The following is a 22,524-nucleotide window of genomic DNA, read 5'->3' on the forward strand; positions in this document are numbered from 1 at the left end:
ATAAGCATAAGGACCACATGGTGATTTTTGAGAGATTGGACAGAGTTGTTGCTAACTCTTTTTGGTTGAATTTGTTCCCTAATTCCACTGTTGAGAATTTACCTATTGTTGGGTCTGATCACAGCCCCATTTTGTTAACTACTTTGCCTTCAAGAAGAATTCAAAAATCTTCTTTCAAGCTGGAAGCCATTTGGATGAATCATCCTGATTTTTTTCATATTGTTAGAAATTTTTGGACCCAAATCCATGACGCTAACCCTCAAAAAAACTTTTTGACTATTTCTGGAGCTTTTGCTCACCACCTTTCTTTCTGGAAAAGAGAGGTTTTTGGCAATATTTTTGCTAAACTCAATACCCTTCAAAAGGATCTTCTTTTCTATCAAAATCAGCTTATGATGTTTCCCCAGTCTTTGTTCCTACATGACAAAGTTTTGGAACTGTCAGAGAACATCCTTGAGATCCAAAGAAAGGAGGAGCTTTTTTGGGCTCAACGGGCAAAGGCTAATTGGCTTGCTCTTGGGGATAAAAACACTAGATTTTTTCAGACTCAAGCTACGATTAGAAAGAAAAAAAAAAGAGAATTAGTAAAATAAAAAATGATATTGGCTTTTGGTTGTTTGATCAAGCTGACATCAGGGACTATTTTTTGCAGGACTTTATGAATAGGTTCAGGAGCCGTGGACTTCCTGATGGAAACGCGTTGTTAGATTTTATTGACATTATAGACCTTGTAATTTCTGAGGCTGATAACAATCTATTACTTCAACCGGTTACTATTGATGAGATTCATTGTGCTGTTCACTCAATTGGTGGCCTAAAAGCTCATGGACCTGATGCTTTAAATGCTTTATTTTTTCAGAAACATTGGGAAGTCATAAAGGGAAGTCTCTCAAATTTAGTTTTCGATTTTTTTACCAATGTTTCTTCCTTAAGGTATTTTAATCATACTAATATAGCTTTAATCCCTAAAGTAGATTTTTCCTGAACTTGTTTCTCATTTTAGACCTATCAGTCTTTGCAATGTAGCCTATAAGGTTATTTCGAAAATCCTTGTCTCTAGAATTAAACCTCTTTTGAAAAAATGTATCTCTCAAAACCAGGGTGCTTTTGCTCCTGGGAGATCAATTGTTGACAACATCCTTATAGCTCATGAACTCTTTTTCAGTTTTAATAAGTCTAGGACTAGACAAGGTGCTATGGCCTTAAAGCTGGATCTTGAAAAAGCATATGACTATCTGGACTGGAATTACGTCCAAAAAGTTCTGTCCAAATTTGGTTTTAGCCCTCGTTGGATTTCCCTAATCATGGAATGCACATCGTCAGTTTCCTTTTCTCTTTTAATTAATGGCAATCAGGAAGGTAATTTTCCCCTTCTAGGGGAGTTCGTCAAGGGGATCCTTTATCCCCCTACTTGTTCATTTTATGTATGGAACCTTTGATTAGACATTTGAATCAGTCTGCTATTCGTTCTAAAAATCATGTTGGCCTGTTATCTTCCCCTAAAGCGATCAGAGTTTCAAATCTTATGTTTGCTGACGATTGTTTAATTTTTGGCAGGGTTTCTCCTACGGCAGCTAGGAATATAGCGGCTATCCTTCGCAATTTTGCTAATATGTCAAGCCAAAAGATTAATTTTGATAAATCCTCTATTTATTTTTCTACTAAAACCCCTTCCAATGTCAAAGTGAATATTTCTGCTATTCTTGGGATAAACCATAGTTGTTCTATTGGCAGATACTTAGGAATTCAAAATATAGTTTTTTGGAAGGACCCAATGAATGCTAAAGAGCTTCTTATTAGAATTTCCAAGAAGCTTAGTGGCTGGAAAACAACACTTTGTCTAGAGCTGGAAAACTTATTTTGATTAAATCAAATTTATCCAGTATACCTAACCATATTATGTGTTGTTTCAGGTGTCCTACCAAGGTGACTAAATCCATTGACAGAGAAATGAGGAACTTTTTTTGGGGAAATGACTCGAGCAGCCCCCCTGTTGCTTGGAATCAGGTTTGTTTACCCAAGAATCAGGGTGGTCTCAGTGTTAGGCCCTCTGCTTTTTTTAATAATGCAGCTTTAGCTAAACTTGGTTGGAAGCTCTTAACTGATGAAGATAACTGGTGGGTTCAGTTGGTGAGGAATAAATATTTAAGAAAGCATTCTTTTTTTTATCTTAAGAAAGAAGCTAATCATTCGATGGCCTGGAAGGGCATTCTTGATTCTCGTGACCTTATCCTCCAGGGAATGAGATGGATAATTGGTTCTGGTAAGGATGTTAAGTTTTGGACCTTTAACTGGGTTTTTGACTTTCCTTTATTTAATCTTTTGGATAATGCTACTAAGGCTGCTGTTGATTTATATGAATCTGTTAGTGACTATATCACTTTTGGGAACTGGAATGTTCAAAAATTGGCTTCGATTTTGGATCAGCATTGTAATAACCCGAAACTTAGTATCACTGTAGAGCACTCTAAGATACCTTAAACTTAGAAATAATCCAAGTATCTTCTAAGCATTTTTTTTTTCCGTTTAGAAACCGATGATACCACATGCTATACTTACAAGTTATATAGGTAATTTTTTTATATTAGAGTTCTAGTAAACTTTCTAAAATACGTTAGTTCGTATTACTTGTGTACACTCAATATTTGTTTTCAAACTCAAAATTATTATCTATGTTATTTTTGTGATGCATGTCATTTTAGTACTAATTATTGTAATTTTTTTTTACCTTAAGAAAGCACTAAAGTTCTTTACTTATTAATTGGGTAAATGTGCATATGGATGTGTGTGTGTACATACATACACATATATATATATATATATATATGTGTGTGTGTGTGTGTGTGTGTGTGTGTGTGTATTTAGCAAGTGGATTTATGCTTTCTTTCTTTTATTACTTTTTTTTAATTTTATCTTATCATTTTAATCATTTAACCTAAATAGTAATTAGTCACTCAGCTTATAATAATTAGTCACTTACTTATTTTATGCTTAATTCTAGCCTATTTAAGCATATGATCTGATCATACTTCCTACAAGCTTGAAGATCAAATGCAAAATTGATCAAAAACTCCCTTAGTTGAAGAGAAAACTCAACTAGAAGTTCCTCACACAAATCCTTCATCCTATTTCCCTTAAGAAGTTTCCTTTTTGTGAAAGAAGTCCAAAGTTTGATCACAAGACCTTCTGAGTTCCTTAAGTAAGTACATGAATACATTTTTATGTTCTTTTGTCTTTAAGATTTATCAAACTACATAATCAATGATAAGATGGAAAAGGATCTGCTTTGCTGCAAACCAGTATTTTCGTATATAACAAAATATGTTTTGTCAAAAATAATTACAGTATTAAATTCCCCATCAAAATTTCTTCAATTTAGGCTTTTGAATCACTAAAAAAGGTTAAGAAATGAAGAAGTGATGGCTAATCAAAGTTTTCAACTTTTAAACTCGCTGGAAATCTCATACAGCCATTACAACTTCAAAAATTCATATCTCCCTCATTTCTTATCCATTTTCTACAAACTTTATATCAATTTGAAGCTTAGGACCTCTACTTGTGATCTGGAAAGTTTGAGAAATAATGGTAAAATACACAGTACGTAATTACTTAGACATCAAAGGACAGTATCAAAAATATCGGTTTCTGCACTGTTATGGTTCTTCACCATTTCTGGACTATGTCACTTCGAACTAGATTACATGACTCATTCTATTGGATTCCTTGTGAAAAACCCTTTGAAACGGTGTACTCATTTGACTAATTCGGACTTGTGATGGACAACATAACACATCTTGAAGTTTGATGACTCTAATCGGAGAAACATGAACATGGTTGATGAACTTCAATGGATTTGGACATAAAGACTGAAATACTAACTATAATATAATTTTGTTAAATTGTTTATAGTTACTTATTTAATGCTTGTGCTTTATTATTACCTATTTTACTTGATTTCAATTATGTATAAGCTTCTTTTTAATTATGTTGTTTGCTAGTGAATTTACTTATTTGTGTTATACAATTATGTTACACATGTTTTCATATGAGATTATTCCTAAGTATATGTATCTATATATATGTGTGTGTACATATACATATATTACGATCTATAATTCATAAAGATTGTATTTTGTGAATTTGATTATGTCTGAGAAGTACAATTGTGAAGCCGGGTGTTATCTACTACCCCGTGCTTAAGTGAATTACTGGTAAATGTGTTTTGGTGTTATGTGGATACCCGTGCTTTGGTATTATGGACCCTAGCACGTGGATTTATGATTTGTTACCAGTCAACCTGGTTTTCCCGTGTTTTGGGTATAGTACGTCGGATCTTAACACGTGGATTTGTGATTTGTTACCAGTTAATCCGAAAATTCACTAAAAAGAGAAGTGTACTTATATTATTTTATTTTGATCAAATATCTGTCTGTGATATATATATTATCAATATGTTATGGTGCTAAGTGAAAAGAGAATCAAGCATGTATTGCTTAAAGTTTATTTCACATATTAATGCTGCAATATTTGTTGGTTCAATAAGGAGATGTGATTAAGTGATTTATTACCAGTCTCATAAACCATTCACACGAATGAATATATTTATATATATATATATGTGTGTGTGTGTGTGTGTATTGTGTGTATATATATACATATTTAAGAATTCGTATGAACATATAAATGGTTCTTGGTATATTTTAATTGGTTGTTCAGTTTTGATTTCTTATAAGACACATTAATATAAGAATGTAAGTTGTGTACTTACTGGGCTTGTGTTGCTCATGATGCTACACCTTCTTGTTTTCAGGTATTGAGTAGATACTTGGGGAAACGGGATGAACCTACTAGATAAAATAATATTTTTCTACTACTATTTCTAGTGAATACCTGTACTGATTCGAATTTTGCTTAACTTTGGTTTTGTAAATATATTACCGATATTTGTTTTCTAATAAAAGTACTATTCAAACATGTATATAATTTCTTTTACTTCCTGTTGATTTATTCAAGAAGAAAATTTTATTTGTTTTGACTCACGTCACAAATTCACGAGCCATATTTCAGTACAATATTGGCCTTGGATTTGGGGGCGTGACAAGCATATTATTGACCATATTGTTGGCATTCCTATTCCGGTTTCGGAGTTGAAAGACCATTTTGTTTGGGGTCCTGCAACAAATGGATCTTTCTCCATTAAATCTGCTACTTGGCTCCAATGCAATTCTAATTCTCATAGTCAGACTTCTATTCTGAACAAAATGTGGAAGCTTAACCTTCCTACCTAAGTTAAAAATTTTGCTTGGTTGTTTTTTAGGGGAAGACTGAAAACCAGAGCTTACATTGCTCGTTATAATCATGCTATGGTATCTTCTTGTGCTTTGTGTGGAACAGGTTTGGAAGACTGCAACCATCTTTTCCATTCCTGTTCTTTTGCTAGTCAAATCTGGAGTTTGGTGCCCAAGTTACTCTCTCCTTCAAGATTTTCCAATCTCTTGGACTGGATTTTACATTTGTTCGATAAAGAGTCCTGTACCACTATTGAGGATTGTATTTTGTTGTGCTGGCAAATTTGGGGGGCAAGGAACAACTTCATTTTCAACAATTCTCTTGCTTCCCTAAATAGCATCACTCTTTCAGCTACCTCAGTTGGCTACAACTACAGAAGAAACAATCAGCCTGCTTCAAATACGGCTTCTTCAGCCATTCCTATTATGTGGAAGCCTCCTCTTGTTAGTTTCTTTAAACTCAACTTTGATGGTTCCGTTAAAGCTCACGACAGGGCTGCTGCGGGATTCATTATCAGGGACTCTAATGGTAGGCCTATCCTGGCGGGTACCCGTAAGCTTGGTGTCACGTCAGTTCCGATTGCGGAAGGTTCTGCTCTCAAAGATGGCCTTCTCCAGGCGCTTCGTCATAACATCACAAAAATTCAGGTGGAAGGTGACTCGCTTCTTATTATCAACTGCATTAATAAAGTTTGTGCCACTCCTTGGAGAATCAGATCCTTGATCGCCGACATTACCTGCCTTGTTGCGAAATTTGAGGCTGCTTCATTCTCTCATGTGTTTCGTGAGGCCAATTTCGTTGCAGATCTTATCACCTCAATGGGTCATGATCTTTCCAATCCCAAGATTTGGATCAATTCCATTCCGACTGTGGCCTCGACAGCGTTGCTTCTAGATTCTGCTAGCCTTGGGTGTCCAAGGGGTTTCATGTTGTAGTTCATTTTCTTCTCAAAAAAAAAAAAAAAAAAAATGGAGCCAAATATCCAGTGATATATTATTTAGTCAAAGTATTCAATTTCATTCATCTCAAGTTAGAATAGCACAGATACATACTTTCGATTGCCAACTCTAGAATAAGTTTAGGACTGCTGAAAGCCAGTAGTTGTTGTCCTGTTTCTTTAAATACGTAACCCTAAACCCTAAGCAAACGCCAATTTTGCCAATTTTGCCGCACTAAACCCTAAACAAACGCCGACCTCCATTGTCGACGTTTCTTCACCAATTTTGCAATCCCTGCATCACCATATCCAGATCTCTTTATGTCGAGTATTGATTCGGTCATCAAAAGCTTTGCTACTGCACTGGCCATCGCTACCAATGAGGTTGTCGACATCTCCTCCATGGATAATTTTTTTTTTGGGGGGGGGGGGGGGGGGGGGGGGGGGTGGTGCAGCGCAATGCCCACTCATACCTTCTGGCAAGGCCTCTGACTCCAAAGCTAATGAATGTAGCTGATCTGCGGACGCATTTTCGTCGAATTTGGGTGCTAAACAAAGGTTTCAGCGTTCAGCAGAAAGCTCCGGACCAATTTCTTTTCTCCTTTGATCTTCGGGGAGATAGAAATAAGGTATTGATGGGTGGACCATGGAGTTTCAATCGTGCTTTGGTTGTTATTTAGCCATATGATGGAGTGGCGTCTCTGCAATCTGTAGAGATGGAGGATCTTTTCTTTTGGGTTCGCATCACCGACATGTCGCCAGCATATGGACAGAGAAACACTACTGCCAACGTTGCCTCTGTTGCGGGTAAATTTCTTCATCTGGATCAAAAGCTATTTGATGCGACTCGTGAAATTAGGGTTAGGGTTTCTCTTGCAATTTCGAAACCCTTCTTCATGCAAAAAACCCTAAAATTTGGAAAAGGGATAGAGCAAGAGGTTCACTTCTTCTTTGAGAATCTAGTGGGCAAATGCACCATATGCCATTGTGTGTATCACAAAGGGGAAGCATGCAAGGTTGAAGACACTGCGCTGGTCGTCATGGCTACTCCTACACCAGCGGTAAGAAAATTAGAGCTCAATGATCCCTTTTCACGGTGTTAAGATAGTTAGTTCAAGAATGGATTGTTTCACTTCCAAGGTCTTACCACCCCATTCTTCCACCTATGGGAATGTCTCTTTTTGGAGGTATTGAGACTAGTAAGGTACGCAAACCTATTGTTCTTCATCATGCAGAAACAAAACAACCTACTGAAGACAATAAATTAGCCTTGGTACCCGTTGACACCGACCAGCCTTCTAAGAGAGATCGACCCTTCCCCTCTCCAAAAAAGCTGCAATTTATGATGTCTGATTTATTGGAGAGCAAAACAAGCCTTATTGCTCCCTCCAAGAAGGTTAAAATGCCTGAATTCCCTACTAAGTTCAATGCAAAATCTCTGGGTTTAGTAGAGACACCAGGAGGTATGTTAGTGCCTGCTGAGGTCATGATGCCAAAACCTTTACAAGCTGAGCTTCCTAGTGGAAAGAAGAAGAGAGGTAGGCCATTAGGAGCAAAGAACAAAAATCCTCCCAAAGCAAAAAAGGTTCCTACTGAAGAGGTCCTGAGTGTTTTGTATTCAAATAAGCCTCCAAGCCCGAGCTTCAAGGGCAAGGAGAAGATATAGGATTTTTCTTTTATGTTTAGCCTATAAACTATGTAAATGTATGACATAGTTATAGGCTCACTTTAATAAGTGAGCAATAAGTTCTAATAGAGTAGGCCTATTCTATGTACCACTATGGCTCCTCCATGAATTCTTGTCTGGCCATTGTTATGTGTCAGCGGATGGGTATGTAATGGCCTTCTTGGCATGAGTTTTTCTATCAATGAAATTTCATTAGTTCAAAAAAAGTTTAGGACGTAATATGCTAGCACCACCCATTAAACAACTAGTACTCACTTATTTAAAAGCAAGCCTAAGAACTATGAAAACAAAGCATAGCAATTAAACTAAGTTCAGAAAAATAAACGAAAATTTTAAATTTTCTCCTTGCCCTTAACAATTTGAGCTAGGAGGTTTGGAGAGAAAAGCTAAACAAACTTCTTGTGCTTCAGCAATCTTCTTCGATTTTGGGGGATTTTTATTTTTTGATCCCAAAGGTCTTCCCCTCTTCTTCTTTGGTTCAGAGCTTTGCTGCAATACTTCTTTTGGCACTAGGATATTCCCAGGAGCCTTAATCATGCCCAAGGACCTAGCAAAGAATTTGCTTGTGAATTCCGACATCTTTTGGGTCTTTGCAGGTACATCAGTCGGGAGCGGCTTGAATAATTCAAGCAATATTATTTTGGGCTTTTGTGGGGATTTGGCAGGAGAGGGAGGTTTACTACGCTTGTCACCCCTGTTTTCTTTTTCTGCAATTTGTTCAGTCTTACTAGTGTGCTCCTCAGAAGCTTCTTTTCCATTGATGTAGCTATTTGGTTCGGCCGATTTTTCTTTTTCAAGCTCCATATTAGTATTTGGAGCAAGACCTATGGTCACTGGTACCTCTATTATTGCTGCATCAATCAATGCTAAAGCCAATGATTGATCATATGTCACATCACTATCTTTGGGGTTTAGGACCTTTTCTCGCAATACGTACAATAGGTTTGCGGCCCTTACTGGTTTCTTTCGGATGAAATAGAGACCTGCATACAGAGGGTAATATAGGCGATTGCACACCATGAAATCTAAAAGCTTCATCCACAAATCTGTTAGTAACAAACCGTAGGGAAGGACCTGCAATTTTCATTCTTTGTTTCAACAGGACCATGTACTAAACTCAATGCAACATGGCTGCCGAGCAGAGGACAATAGTCACCCTCATGATATATCATATTGCAATTATCACATTTGCCAAGAAGATTCTCAAAGAAGTAAGAGATTTTAGGTTCAACCCTAGGAGCCAGCTTTAGGGTTTTGAAATTTCATGTGAAACTCAAACCCTAACTTTGCCCAAATTCTCAAAAAGTTTTTCATCCATTTCAAGAAACTTTCCAACTACTGAAGCTATGTTTTTGATTATGTCAGGTAGGCCTCATCATGGGCCTGGCTAGGGCCGTGCTGGGCTTTGACCAAGTCAACAAAACTTAGGCCCAGGCCAAGGCGAGGCTTCTATATGTAAGCCCTTACCTGCCCTTAAGACCCATCCCGCAAGGGCCAAAAGGGTCGGGCCGAGCTTTTGTTTAACTCACATAAAACATAATTTTGGCAACTATGTATACTCTTAAGTCTGAAAATAGTACAGCTTTCCTACTCTGTTGCCACACGAAAACAAATCCAGCAACACTCCATTTCATCCTGCCACTAGGAGCTTACGTCCATTTGATCAAGTAAATGGCTCGCTACTTCACTAGGCCAAACAAGGCACACTGAGTGTGCATACTGGGACCAAGCCCACTTCGCCCTACCATATAGTTATAGGGACTTATTTGACAGGACCCGACCCAGGAATCACCCCAATTACCTGGATACGAGCCTGCGGGGCCCACATTAAGCGAAATCCTACCGAAAATTCGGCAGAACCTCCCCTAAATATGGGCTACCCAAAAATTTCACAAACCTGGATATGATTACAACATTAACTTCTACTCAACCTACAATATCATATTTACAATCCAAGCACATATATTACATCCGGAAAGTTCAAATCCCAATATAACCTCCGTAAGCAACCACAATCCGAACAACAACATCCATCAAAATCAAAAGAAAAGGCTTATCAGAGCAACACTAAAACTAAGCCGATATCATACAAGGTAGGTTAAGTAATAACCTACGGACAAAAACGGAAGCGCTGATTCCCAAAGTCCTTGAGCCTGGACGCAACCTCTGCTAATCTGAAATCTGGGCATTTGAAAATGAAGGGCCCAGGGGAAAACATATAAAATCCATTAGAGTGAGTGGACAAAACCGAAACTAGAATCAAAACAATTTATGGTATGCTTCCCCATTTCTCTTTTTAACAAAACCATCATGCAGCTGAACCCTATGAAGTTCCAACTCAATCCTTTTCCAAGAAACTCATTTGATGACTAGGAAGGACTGCTTCCTAGGCATCTCATGCCATCGGGGAGGGACTGCCACCCGATGACGCATCGGAAGGGACTGCCAACCGGAGTAGGAGGCGGTGATTAGTTGGGACTGCCAACTAGCCACAGGTAGTAGACGAGACTGCCGACTAACTACCTCAAGTCATCTGGAAGGGACTGCCAACCAGATGACGCATCGAATGGGACTGCCAACCGAGCTGTAGTCTGGAAGGGACTGCCAACCAGACTATTACCTAGAAGGGTCTGCCAACTAGGTAAGATACGCATGCGCCAAACTGGCCTCCTTGTCAACTGTTTCCTTTTTAATCCTTTTTAATCCTTTTCTTTCCATAAAATCACATTTCAAAACTTAATACCATGCTACATGCATTATTTAAATAAAAATAAAGGTCCGCTCACAAGTGAATCCCGCAGCTAACCCTGCTGCCTGCCGGTGTCCTCCTCGCTCGAGGGCTCAGTACGTCCTGTCACAATTGCATGGATATAATTAACCATAATAAGGAAATACTCTCAAAAACAACTCATTTCCCTCGGAATAAGCATCCGTTATTCACAAATTGTTATAAAACTCCCACACTTTAATTTGGGATTAATTCTATAATTCCTTAAAATCTCAATGCCCTCTAACTCAAACTACTCAACCGATTTTTAATTCGATTCTCAATCGATCAAGGACTTCACTTAATTTAAATCTTCACAAGAACCTTTCGATAACTAAATCAATTTAATCTCACCTCCTTCATCACAAATTACCACCAATCGATAATATAAATCCTTCCAAAAATTTCCACAATCATTCTTAATTTTTCCCTTTTTCTAATTCACGATTCCAACTCCACCTTCTCAAATTCACTCTACTACCTAACAAATAATTCACAATAGTCCTTTAACAAGAGAATTCACCCAACACTACCAACATGACAAATCCAACAACCATGTTCAACAATCCAAAACCAACAAAACCTCAATATCCAACAATTTCAAATTTAACACAAACTTAAAGATTAAATTCAATTCCAATCAACCCATTTATTCCAAAATCAACTTCATAACCCACACAACTATCTCTAAACCTGCAACAACAACCAAATTCAAGTAGGAATATCCAGAAAAATCAAACAAGAACCCAAGAATTCGAGAGTTACTGTTCACAGTATTGTTCACAGTCTCAAACACCTTCAAATCTTCCTCCACCGATCAAAACGAGCTGCAACAAGGTTAGGAATACATTCAGTACTTCCCCAACAACCAAAACCCAAAGAAATTCGACCGGAAATCGCCGGAAAACTGAGATCAAAGCAAAAATCCATTTTTTTTCCATTTCTGCAATTCTCCTCATATCTCCAAAACCAAAGCTACCCAAGGTGAGATACTTACATAGCTAGAAGGAGAAGGAAGAGAGGATCACGCCGTGCCCAACGATGCGTCTTGGGGTGGCCGGACGGCGACGAATTCGCCGGAGGAGTGCGACGGCGAAAAGAAAAGAAAAAAGGGGGAGGGGGGTGACTCGGGTTCTACCCGTGCTCTCTCTCTCTTTTTTTTTTTTTTTGATTCTTTCCCTTTTCTCTCTCTTCCATCTGTTTTAATAAGCTCTCCTTCCACAATTAGAAGCTCACAAACAAAAAGCCATGCCAAAAATAGAAATTTCTATTTTTGGTCATAACTTTTCCGATATAAATCCAATTTAAACAAACTACGTGTCCACGAACTCGATTTTTCGTATTCTACGACAATCTCAAATAAATTTTCTAATTTACCGGACTAAAGAAAAAGTCACTCCTCGGTCAACCACGGTAAAAAGTAACTAATAAAGACTTTAAGGTACGGGGCATTACATTATTGCCGGCATATAGCTACGTCTAATTAAACATAAATAACAATAAACATAAAATAAAAATAGTTTGACACCTGAGCCCAATCCTAGGCCCAGGCCCAAAAACCTCTCAGCCCAAGTCGAGAGCGTAGGCTACCCGTAGCCTCCGTTATCCCGCCACCGGCGACATACCCGTCACACTGATCAAGTGCCGGCCGTCCCTTTTTCCTTCCTTCATCCCCTTCCCGCCGGCAAACATCACCTCCCCTCCTAACCCTCACTACCCCTCTCTCCACACAGCGGCTCCAAACTGGATCGAAGAATGCCCAAAATAGATCAGAACAATCTGATCAGATATGAGCACTTCAGATCTCATTCTCGCCACCACCGACTCGTCACCACTGACTCGTCACCACCAGGCAACCTCCCTTTCCACCTTATGCACTCCAAATTTGGGGAGATCTATACCCGCCAGTCACCGAACTCGACAGAGCCTCTTAACGATATGGACAACATCACCAGCACCGTGTAACCTTCCCTCCGATAACCATTATCGAACACTAGGTCCACTATAACCTGGGCGTGATGCCGGACGAGATTTGGTCTCCTTTGTCCACTGCAAACGCTTCACTTGCTAAGCTTCATTCTCTTGGGATTGTGTTCCTTAATGAATAATAATATGGGAATAATGTGATGACACCTCTTCTTTGATTTTGGAGGATTTCTATTCTTTGAGCCTAAATTTTTGTGTGTATTTGGCTATTCTTCTTACACAGTTCTCGACAGCATCACTTCAGCTGGCACCAACATGCCTCTCGGTATTTCCACAAGCCCCAGAGATTTGGCTGTGAACTTTTCAATGAATTCATGTCTTTTCACCTCCTTTGTGGGAGTTGCTCCACATGGCTTTCCTTCATGTCTTTTCACCTTCTTCATAGAAATTTCAGTTTTTTTTTTTGGGAAGAAAAAGGAGATGCAATGCATCCCTGTTAGCCAAATAGTCACCCTTAAGTATAAGAGTCACGTTATAGTGTAGAGATTATGAGTAAGGAATATCGTACCCAAAGGATTGGTAAATCTCACTCTAGTTATTAGGGAATACCTAGAGGATGATAGAAGGATATGCAAATGTACAAATCCTAAATAATGACTCAAAGGGAACCAAAGTTCATAGTGAGTATGTGCAAGATGGTGTGTAATGGTTTGATTTTGATGTTGGAATGACTTCAATTCAAAAAAACAAACTAAATGAATACTTGAAATGTAAACTAAGCTAAGCTACACAAGTTGTTATCTAATGGATAGAAGTTAGGGTTTAAGGCCATCTCCAGTAAGAGAGGCTATAAGGCTAATTCCTATTATTTGGCCCTAATTTCATCTCCAGTAAGGACTCACAAGTGGGCTAAATGATTAATTTGAGGTTTAAAGGGCCATAGGGAGGGCCAAGTTTGGCCCTAAGGATAGCCCAAGCTTGTAATGATAATAGGACCAGCACATGGTGGAGGGAAAGCAGAGAATGCCCCGTGCTTGTGTTGCTCAAGTTGAATGCCAAAGATTTATGCTAATTGCACAAGTAGTGCCATGTGAATAATTATAGAGATAATTAAGGTTTAGCAATTATGGCTGATTTTTTTATAATTATTTGTGTTCAAAAAGTGTTACCTAAGAAAATTCGTCTTAAATTTTTATCTTATAATTTTACAACAAAACTTATAATATCTTATATAATTAAGCCAATTATTTAAGGAATGGTTGAATTTTTGAACTACCATATATGCCCTCATATAATATAAATATTAATAAATAAATTATTTCTATATGAGGATAAAATAGTCAATACACTATATTATATTTGAAAATTTTGCAATATCTGCCATGAAAAAAAGAAGAAGCTTCTCTAAAATTAGGAGAGAAATTGCTGTAACTTTTTTAATTTAAAAAAATAAAAGTCAATTGAAAAATTATATACCTTTGTTGAAAAATTATTTTGATCCCACAAATTAATTGTACTTAGAATAGGATTAGAAGTATAATTAATAGAAAAAATTATCAATTTGGTCACTCAAGTATGACTAAATAGACACTTTGGTCATACACTACTTTAAAAAATATTACTTTAGTCATTTAACTTAAACTCTGTTATTTACTTTAGTCACTTGTTCAACTATAGTCAATTTATCGTTAAATCCTTGTAAATAAGTCATTATTTTAAGGATACTTTTGTCAAATTGCTAAAATATTAAATTTCTCTCCTTGTTGAAGGAAATCGACTTTGTGTGCCTAATCAAACTAGAAATAGTTCCATGATTGTAATAGGAGAGAATGTTCTAGAATTCCTAGTCGTATTCGGAATAGTTTTCCTTATATCATTAGGACATGTACTTTGTAATCCCTATATATAGGGCTCCTATTCTCAATAATGAAACATACAATTCTCTCATCAAATTCTCTTAATTTCTCTCATTCTTAAACACTCCTTTCTTTTTCAATGTCTCTCGTTCTTCTTTCTTTGGTTGTTTTTTCTTCTCTCCCTCATCTACATCTTTACTGATACGCTCAAGAACTCAATCAAAGCAATATATATATACACAATTACACCTCAGCAAACTTCCAAAGGCATATGAGAAGCCCAAAACTAGCTAACCACAACAAAGGTAGTGAATAAAACTGAAAAAAAAAAAAAAAAAAACTGCAGGTAATAGTCACAAAATTAGAGAATAATTTGATCAGCCGGAGTGATGAGGAGGTAGCAGTGGACTAACCATCTCTCTACAAAATTATGATCGAGGGGGGCGGGTGGGACGGTGGCACTCAATTAATCCAAGCTTCATCTAGATTGGCTTGATCGAAATCAAGGTCTCCAAGTCTATAGTCGATCGAGAGAAAGAGAGAGAGAGAGAAAAAAAACTAAATTAGGAGACGAACTCAATTCAGAAGGAAAGAACATGATGATTGACAGATTGAGGAAGGATGTCGCATGGATGGTTTGCTGCAGAACGATAGTGTTCAAGTTTTTTTTTTTTCCAACCACCACTGGTAGTCGAGTTGGTAAGATCCTCAAGGTGTAGAACCCCACACCCGGGTTCGAATCCCGCCGAAGTTGATTGGAGTTAAATCTCAATCTATTCTTGGTGGTCAGAGGGGAAAAAGCGCTCTGACATGATCCCCTAGCACGGATTAGTCTCTAGGCCTAGGAAGCTTTGATCTTGATAAAAAAAAAAAAATTTGTTTTTTTAATTTGTAATTATTCTCAGTTTTAATATTTTTAATAACTGGATCAGAATGCCCTCAATTTTAACGATGTGTAAAAGCAGACTAAACGACAGTTACTAAAATGAATTACAAACTCAAATTTGAGTGACTAAAGTGATATTTTAAAAATATGGTGACCAAAGTGTCGAACGAGTTATAGTTGAGTGACCAAAATTATAAATTTTTCCTAATTAATATTAATAAATGTAATTTAAATGACAAAATATTTGAAGGGCAATTTTATCCCTTGATTGTTGAAGACGGTTTAATAAAAAATATTATTTGGAGAGCTAAAAATTTAGCACTGGGCCCAATATAGCACTCTCTTACTAGAGATGGCCTACGGTTTCTAGCTCTAGCCTCCTTGGCTAACAATGATGCATTTAAACTGAATGATTCCATTTTAATTAGCCAATTTCTCTCCTTGTATCCCTTTCAGGTATGACAAGGAACATGCTCCTTTAAAGATATCACACAACTCCTCTCGGATGTAGTATTTAACTACTTAAGTCATGCATTTCAATCCGGTTAGGTATCTAGTGCATTACCCAAAGTGCATAATGCTTGGAGATGAAAAATTTATGCAAACCAACCATGCTCATGTCATGGAAAACATCCATACCAAAATTGATTTATTTGAAGAAAAAATGTTCAACTCTTCAACTAACATGTCAAGATGCTAATGAAAATTGTATCAAACATAATATTCACATCATGATCATAACATTAAAGAGCTCCATGGTACACTAGAATTTGCCTTTGTCATAGAGAATTACTTTAACTTTGTACAACATATTCATCCATTTATACATTGATCGTACAAAAAACAAAATAGATGATCAATCTAATTACAACTCCATATGCTAGCTAGAATATACATATATGTACATCATTATTGTAGCTTGCGACCAAATCAAGGTTTACTTAAGTACAATATGTACAACATTCAGTTTGCCTTCTAGTAGAGCATGTGTTTCCACGGCTGAAATAACAAACTTGAGCAAAATATAGAAGAGGACATGTCGGACACGAGAGGGAATTGCATAAACGCAAACAAAGCAACTGGGACAAGTGCAAATAAAAATGTAAAATCTGAAACCCATCTTGATTCATATTGACAAGACAAATAGAAGGCGGTGCTGAAAGCCATCATCATGGATGCTATAGAGATGAACAGGGAAGTGAGTCCTATCATCAACTTCAATGGTAAGGATTTGAGAAAATCGTTTTCTGCGTACCGCGAGGTTAGGATGAACAAGAACATTAGCATTGCAGTTGAAGAGGAAAAGAGTGCTAGTCCATCGGCTATGGTAAAGTATAAAAACATTTTCTCTTTTAAGAAGTTGGGCTTTCCGGTATGATCATCTGTGCCACCTGGTATGCTAAATGCAGCTGAAAACACAACAGTTGCAATAATAGTTGCAACGAGCAAGCATGAAGTTGCAGTGTCTTTCATCCATGATTCTCCTTGACGCATTAGCGCCCTATGCTCCTGAGTGAATAATTCTTGAGGTGTTTTTCCTTGTTGGTTTTCCATCTCTATATACTGAGGTTGAACAATTTTTTTGACTTCCTGACACATCAGAGTAGATATATAAAGAACGGTAATTAACTAATGAATAAATCTGAAAGTATGAAATGATCGATTTGTAAAATTTTCATAGTGTACAAGCATATGGCATATATAACAATTACCTCGTTTGTGTACCTAGATGATTATTCTTAAAAAATCAAAACAAAAGGTAATAGATTATTAGCTACATGCATGAGAAGTACCTCAAACCATACCAACTCTCGATGCATTTGAAGAGCTACGCCTGACACTAGATTCAACTGATTTTGAGGTGCTAATTTTGCAGCCATATGCACAATGTTGTTACCCTGATCATCCTCATATGTCACTATGACATCTTTGATCGAGCCTATTTCATGCACTAGATTAAAGATACTTGCATGACGATGCAGAACTGCGACATGGATAATGGTTCGATTTTTTTCATCAGTTTCCCATACCAACTCAGGATAAGAGCTCATAAGTGCCGCCAGAAACTCATAATTCCCTAATTCTGCTGCGTCAAATAATAAATTTGAAGGATATTTGATCAACCTCATCACGTCTTCGTGCTCATCTTTTAAAATTTCTTCCCAAAGACGTTGGACTAGTTGAAGGGCTTCATTAGCTTGTTTTAACTTTCTTTTGCAAGCAAACTTCAAACTTGGGAGGACTTGAGATGAAAAGTTTGAAGTACATAAGCAACAGGGTCAACGATAATGAAACTAAATCCTAATGTTTTAAGAATTAATTCACTCACATGAGTTAGTAAGTCTACTCCACATTCCTGGACTTTGGCTGCCACCAAATGCTGAAGGCCTTCTAGCCAATATATGCAAGGCTGTTTTATATTTCTGCGATTTAGTACGTGCAGTCGCTAATGTTCTATCATCATTTAGCAACGGTAAGGCCAAATCTGCATTATTTACTCAGAGAAATTAAGAATGCAACATAAACCAGCGAATTGTAGTAATCTACACACACAAATATAAATTCATCCGTAATTTGCAAACATTGACCGTTGTCCTAGTCCTTTCTGCATCCATATATGTTCAAAGAGTTTTTATCACCACTAGGGTAAAAACTTTCTTGCACCGGACAAAATGATATCCAACTTTCAAAAGTGATCAAAATGATACCTAAATTTTTCAAAACAAATCAACTTGATACCTAACTTTCATAAGTGATCAAAATGATACCTAAAGTTTTAAAAACAAATCAACTTGATACCTCGGTTTATTTTCTCTAACTTCTTTGTTAAATCAAATGAAAAATCAAGCCCAAAAATTGTAGTGATTTGTGGTCAGAGGGCCATCAACCATCTATAACTCAATCTTCTTCTTCTATAGAATTAAAAAAAATCTTCCATTCAATTTCAATTTCTACCATCGATCGTAGAAACAAATAAAATTAGGATGTTTCCCAACTTCTAAAGAAACAAAGAAAAATGGGAAGAGAGAGAGAGAGAGAGAGAGAGAGAGAGAGGTAGAAATAGAAGAAGAGAATTAACCAAGTAAAATAAAAAATAATTGAAAAACAGTTTTTGTGTAAAATATTATTATAACTCCACAAAATACCGCACCACACGTGATCAATTTTAACAAAAAGTTACAAAAAATAAACCGAGGTATCAAGTTGATTTGTTTTTAAAACTTCAAGTATCATTTTGATCACTTATAAAAGTTAGGTATCAAGTTGATTTGTTTTTAAAAATTTAGGTATCATTTTTATCACTTTTGAAAATTTGGTATTATTTTGTCCGGTGCAAAAAAGTTTTGACTTTAGTGGTGATAAAAACTCTATGTTCAAATATCAAAAGGATGAGTTAGTGAGTTAGGATTATACATGCATGTGTACACAAACTTTATGTGCTGTCATTTTTCTCCAGGTTAAAAAGTGAATGAGAAAATCGAAAGGATGAGTTAAGACTTTAGTACACCTACCATACAAACAATTGTTGATGCAAGAAAAAAACAAGTTTTCGCGGTCTGTTTTCTCCAACATCGTGTTACTTTCAGCGTACAGGTGCCATGCCATTTCTGACTGTCCCAACACAACAGCCATGTAGGCTGGTGTCATATCTTTACCGCCTCGAATCGATAGCAAAGACTTATTCTTTTGTATCAAAATCTGGACAATGTCTAGAGATCCAGCCGCAGCGGCAATACACAAGGCAGTGTTTCCATTTACGTCCTGCAGTGCCAAATCCTCTACGTTCATCATGCTGATCAGTTTCTCCACAAAATGAATACGTCTTGCCCCTGCTGCAACGTGAAGGACTGTTTCATATCCTCTAGATATGCTTGCTCTCAGAAGTTTCGTATCCTTTTTCAAGATTCGTTCCGCAGCTTCCCAATCGCCCTTTAGTGCATACTTATAGAGGGCAACACATGTCTTAAGGTATTCTTCTCCTGTATGGGGTTTAATTATGATCATATGGAGACTTATATGGAGAGAATATATAACTGATACATATATTAATAATAGATGTGGATAGATTTATGGAAGAGTACCTTGCAAACGTCGATAAAATGGACCAGCTCGCTGCCTAGACCGGGGCGGTGCATGGAGCTGGTCGATCTACCACTTAGTATTGTATTTTTACATTTATGTTCAATTAAGAGATTAATTATACAATAGATGGAGATCACTATGAATAATGTGGCACTTACTATTTATATGTTCTAGTAGATAAGGCAAAGGTCTGGTAGGTTGAGCCGAATCAGCCGAAATGTCGGTGCCAATGTCCGCTGATTGACTATCTATCCCAGTTGCTGAATTCCCGCTAGCCGTGGTTAATTGAATCCCGGCAGGTGATATATGTTGTGCTTGTGGGGTAGCCATGGTTCCAGATTGAACAAATTGTGTAAAGATACAAGCATGCATGCACCTGAAATAAAAAGGAAATTAAATGAAAATAAAAATAATTAGACTGCAGACTCAGTTGATAAAACTCTGTAACATTTGTCTCCCACTACAAGATTGCGGTTAAACTAAAAATGAAGGAGGAGGAGGGGAGGGAGGGGAAGAGAGAGAGAGAGTTATCGATGCTTACAGATACCGAAGTTCACTTGTACCTAGTGTGGAAACTGGAAGAGGATATGTATAGGGGCCGTCACCATAAGAGAGAGCGAGTTATTGATGCCTACAGATACGAAAGTTCACTTGTACCTAGTGTCGAAACTGGAAGAGGATATGGAAACTGGAAGAGGATATGTCTAGTGTGGAAACTGGAAGAGGATATGTATAGGGGCCGTCACCATAAGAGAGTGCGAGTTATTGATGCTTACAGATACGAAAGTTCACTTGTACCTAGTGTGGAAACTGGAAGAGGATATGTCTAGTGTGGAAACTGGAAGAGGATATGTATAGGATTCGTCACCATCAATATGGAGCACTTGCATCGTTTGTTAATTACAGATAAGTACATGGAGCTAACTATGCGTATCTTCTCTTAGCTAGTTTTGTAACCTAGTTGATAGTGGAAAACTCTTAAGACATGAATCGATCGACCGCGATTATCAACAGGGAAACAAGAAAAAGAGATATAATAATCTCTGACCAGTACTAAATACACTTGTGGTGAGAGAATCACTGAAACCCCACAGCCATGGAAATAGTCCTCGCCAACTCAACTGAGGTGAATAATAGGCTACCTCTCAGTCTCAGATGGAGGAACCCACCATTATAAGAATGAAAGACAAACGATCCCTATTTTTAAGTCACCGGCCAAGATCGAGCCAGCGTACGCGACGAGCTAGTTGAAAGTCACTAGGGAAATTGGTAGGAAATTTCTTTCCACAATACACAATAATTAGTAGAAAAGAATAGATCCTCATATAAGGACCCTCATAGATTAGTAATTGTACATACATGTACATTTGCAAACATAATTAGCTATAATGGGCCACGCTCGTTGTACCGCCAAAGGTACTAATTCCAACTAAAGGAATGACATGCAGACACACCGCCAAGCAGGCTACAGCCTCAGCGTCGGACCACCTCCAGATCACCGCCGACGCGCCGCCACGCGCCACGCCAAGATGGCATCAGAAGCTTCTGAAACTGGGAACTGAAGCATATCAGTCCCACATCGAAAACAAAGAGAAGATCAACCTCTTCCTCACCTATAAAAGGTTCTCTCCTCTCTCCTCATTAAGGACGCATTCAATACTTATCTACTGTTACTTTGTCAACACAAATACATTGACTAACTTAGGCATCGGAGAGCAGAAGACCGCCCGGCGCGGTCTCCCTCTGACGCCCATTGTATTTCACTTGACAAGTAACGGGAACTTCGAGAACAACACAAAGTACCGATCCGCTCACCGGATCAGCGTTAGCTAGGGTCCAGCTACCGCTGGACTTTTAGATATCAACAGTAATACTAATACCTAATAATAATTAGTAGTAAAGAATAGATCCATTTAACTTCCCAAACTCTGAGGACGCAACTGAAACCTGACATGTATATACGGATATATATCCTAGATACTAGCAGCATGCCTATATATACAGGAGAATCGATCCATATATCAAAAGAATTGTTGTAAAACAATAGTGAAAAATTTGAGAGAAGAGAGAGAGAATTTAGACGTAGAGAATGGGATGTGTGTATATTCATCTCACTATGAGGGGGTTTATATAGGTGTACATGATGTATACAAAAAGGCAACGTTTAATAGCAACGTGAATTACTCCTATACACAATTCTATCAATCACTAATCTATAGTGAAAGACACATGTCACTCTACATCTATTTACATGATTTAGCCATAACTATTTACAACACTCCCCCTTGGATATTTCATGTCAATAGTGTTGCCTAGGCTGGGCGCTTCTAAGTTGCTTCGTCAAAAACCTTGCCAAATAATAAAAATCCTGTGAGAAAAAACAACCTTGGTCGAAGGAGAAAAAGAGCATATCGCGCTTGAGTGTGAAGTAGCAGTATCACAGCTTTAGAAATAGGTGAAGTCTTCTTATCAGCACCATAAGTAGGTAGTATGTCTACGAGAGGGATGCATCAGAGTTGCTACACCAAAACCTTGCCCGGTAAACCCAGTGGGAGAAACCCGTGGTCGAAGGGAAAAAAAAAGAGTAAATGCATATATATCAAATCATCAAATCTCAAACTTAATGTTGATTAAGAGTCTAGCGAGCTTGCAGACTACATAATTTTCAATAGGAATGTGCGAAATCGCTAGAGTAACCTTGTAAGCTACTCCATCATCAACAAGAAACGAATACATATCATCTAGGTATCCACCTTTTACTACCAGTGGCGGCATGCACAACAAGTAAAGAATCTCGTTTTGCTCCTCTCTATTAAATTAATGAAAATTCCTCTATTCATAGGGTTGTGCCAATATGAGAAAAGATACTATAGGAAGCTACACTTTTCACTAAAAAATCTCCAACATATTTTCACGAAATTAATTAAAATGATGGATTCGATTTGAACATGATATGCCAATTAGGGTAAGAGGGATGATAAGATACTTGTTTAAGTGAAATCTCCATCTAAGTTCGAGCCCCAACATTCATCAGTCTCTCATTGGCAACTAGCTTGGCAAGTAGGCGTGCGAATCTTTAGGTTTTAGTTGGGG

The 22,524-nt window shown here is 37.5% G+C and overlaps 3 protein-coding genes across 3 annotated transcripts; 1 reads left to right on the top strand and 2 right to left on the bottom strand.

Moving 5' to 3' along the window:
* Positions 1 to 1,196: 1,196 nt before the first annotated feature.
* Positions 1,197 to 6,224, top strand: LOC112203832. Its single transcript, XM_024344743.1, has 4 exons — positions 1,197 to 1,318; positions 1,914 to 2,007; positions 2,239 to 2,431; positions 5,395 to 6,224. The coding sequence occupies exons 1-4, from the start codon at positions 1,197 to 1,199 to the stop codon at positions 6,222 to 6,224; spliced, it is 1,239 nt and encodes a 412-aa protein (XP_024200511.1).
* Positions 6,225 to 16,272: 10,048 nt separating this feature from the next.
* On the bottom strand, positions 16,273 to 17,540 carry LOC121049006 (ankyrin repeat-containing protein ITN1-like). Its single transcript, XM_040505399.1, has 2 exons — positions 17,142 to 17,540; positions 16,273 to 16,938 (listed from the first exon to the last, which is right to left on the bottom strand). Exons 1-2 carry the CDS (start codon positions 17,475 to 17,477, stop codon positions 16,324 to 16,326), a joined length of 951 nt encoding a protein of 316 aa, XP_040361333.1. The 5' UTR covers positions 17,478 to 17,540; the 3' UTR covers positions 16,273 to 16,323.
* Positions 17,541 to 17,669: 129 nt separating this feature from the next.
* On the bottom strand, positions 17,670 to 19,473 carry LOC112167019. Its single transcript, XM_024303965.2, has 3 exons — positions 19,431 to 19,473; positions 18,861 to 19,328; positions 17,670 to 17,833 (listed from the first exon to the last, which is right to left on the bottom strand). The coding sequence occupies exons 2-3, from the start codon at positions 19,138 to 19,140 to the stop codon at positions 17,670 to 17,672; spliced, it is 444 nt and encodes a 147-aa protein (XP_024159733.2). The 5' UTR covers positions 19,141 to 19,328; positions 19,431 to 19,473.
* Positions 19,474 to 22,524: the final 3,051 nt, after the last annotated feature.

The sequence above is a fragment of the Rosa chinensis genome, chromosome 5 (genome assembly GCF_002994745.2).
Source record: "Rosa chinensis cultivar Old Blush chromosome 5, RchiOBHm-V2, whole genome shotgun sequence".
NCBI lineage: Eukaryota > Viridiplantae > Streptophyta > Magnoliopsida > Rosales > Rosaceae > Rosa > Rosa chinensis.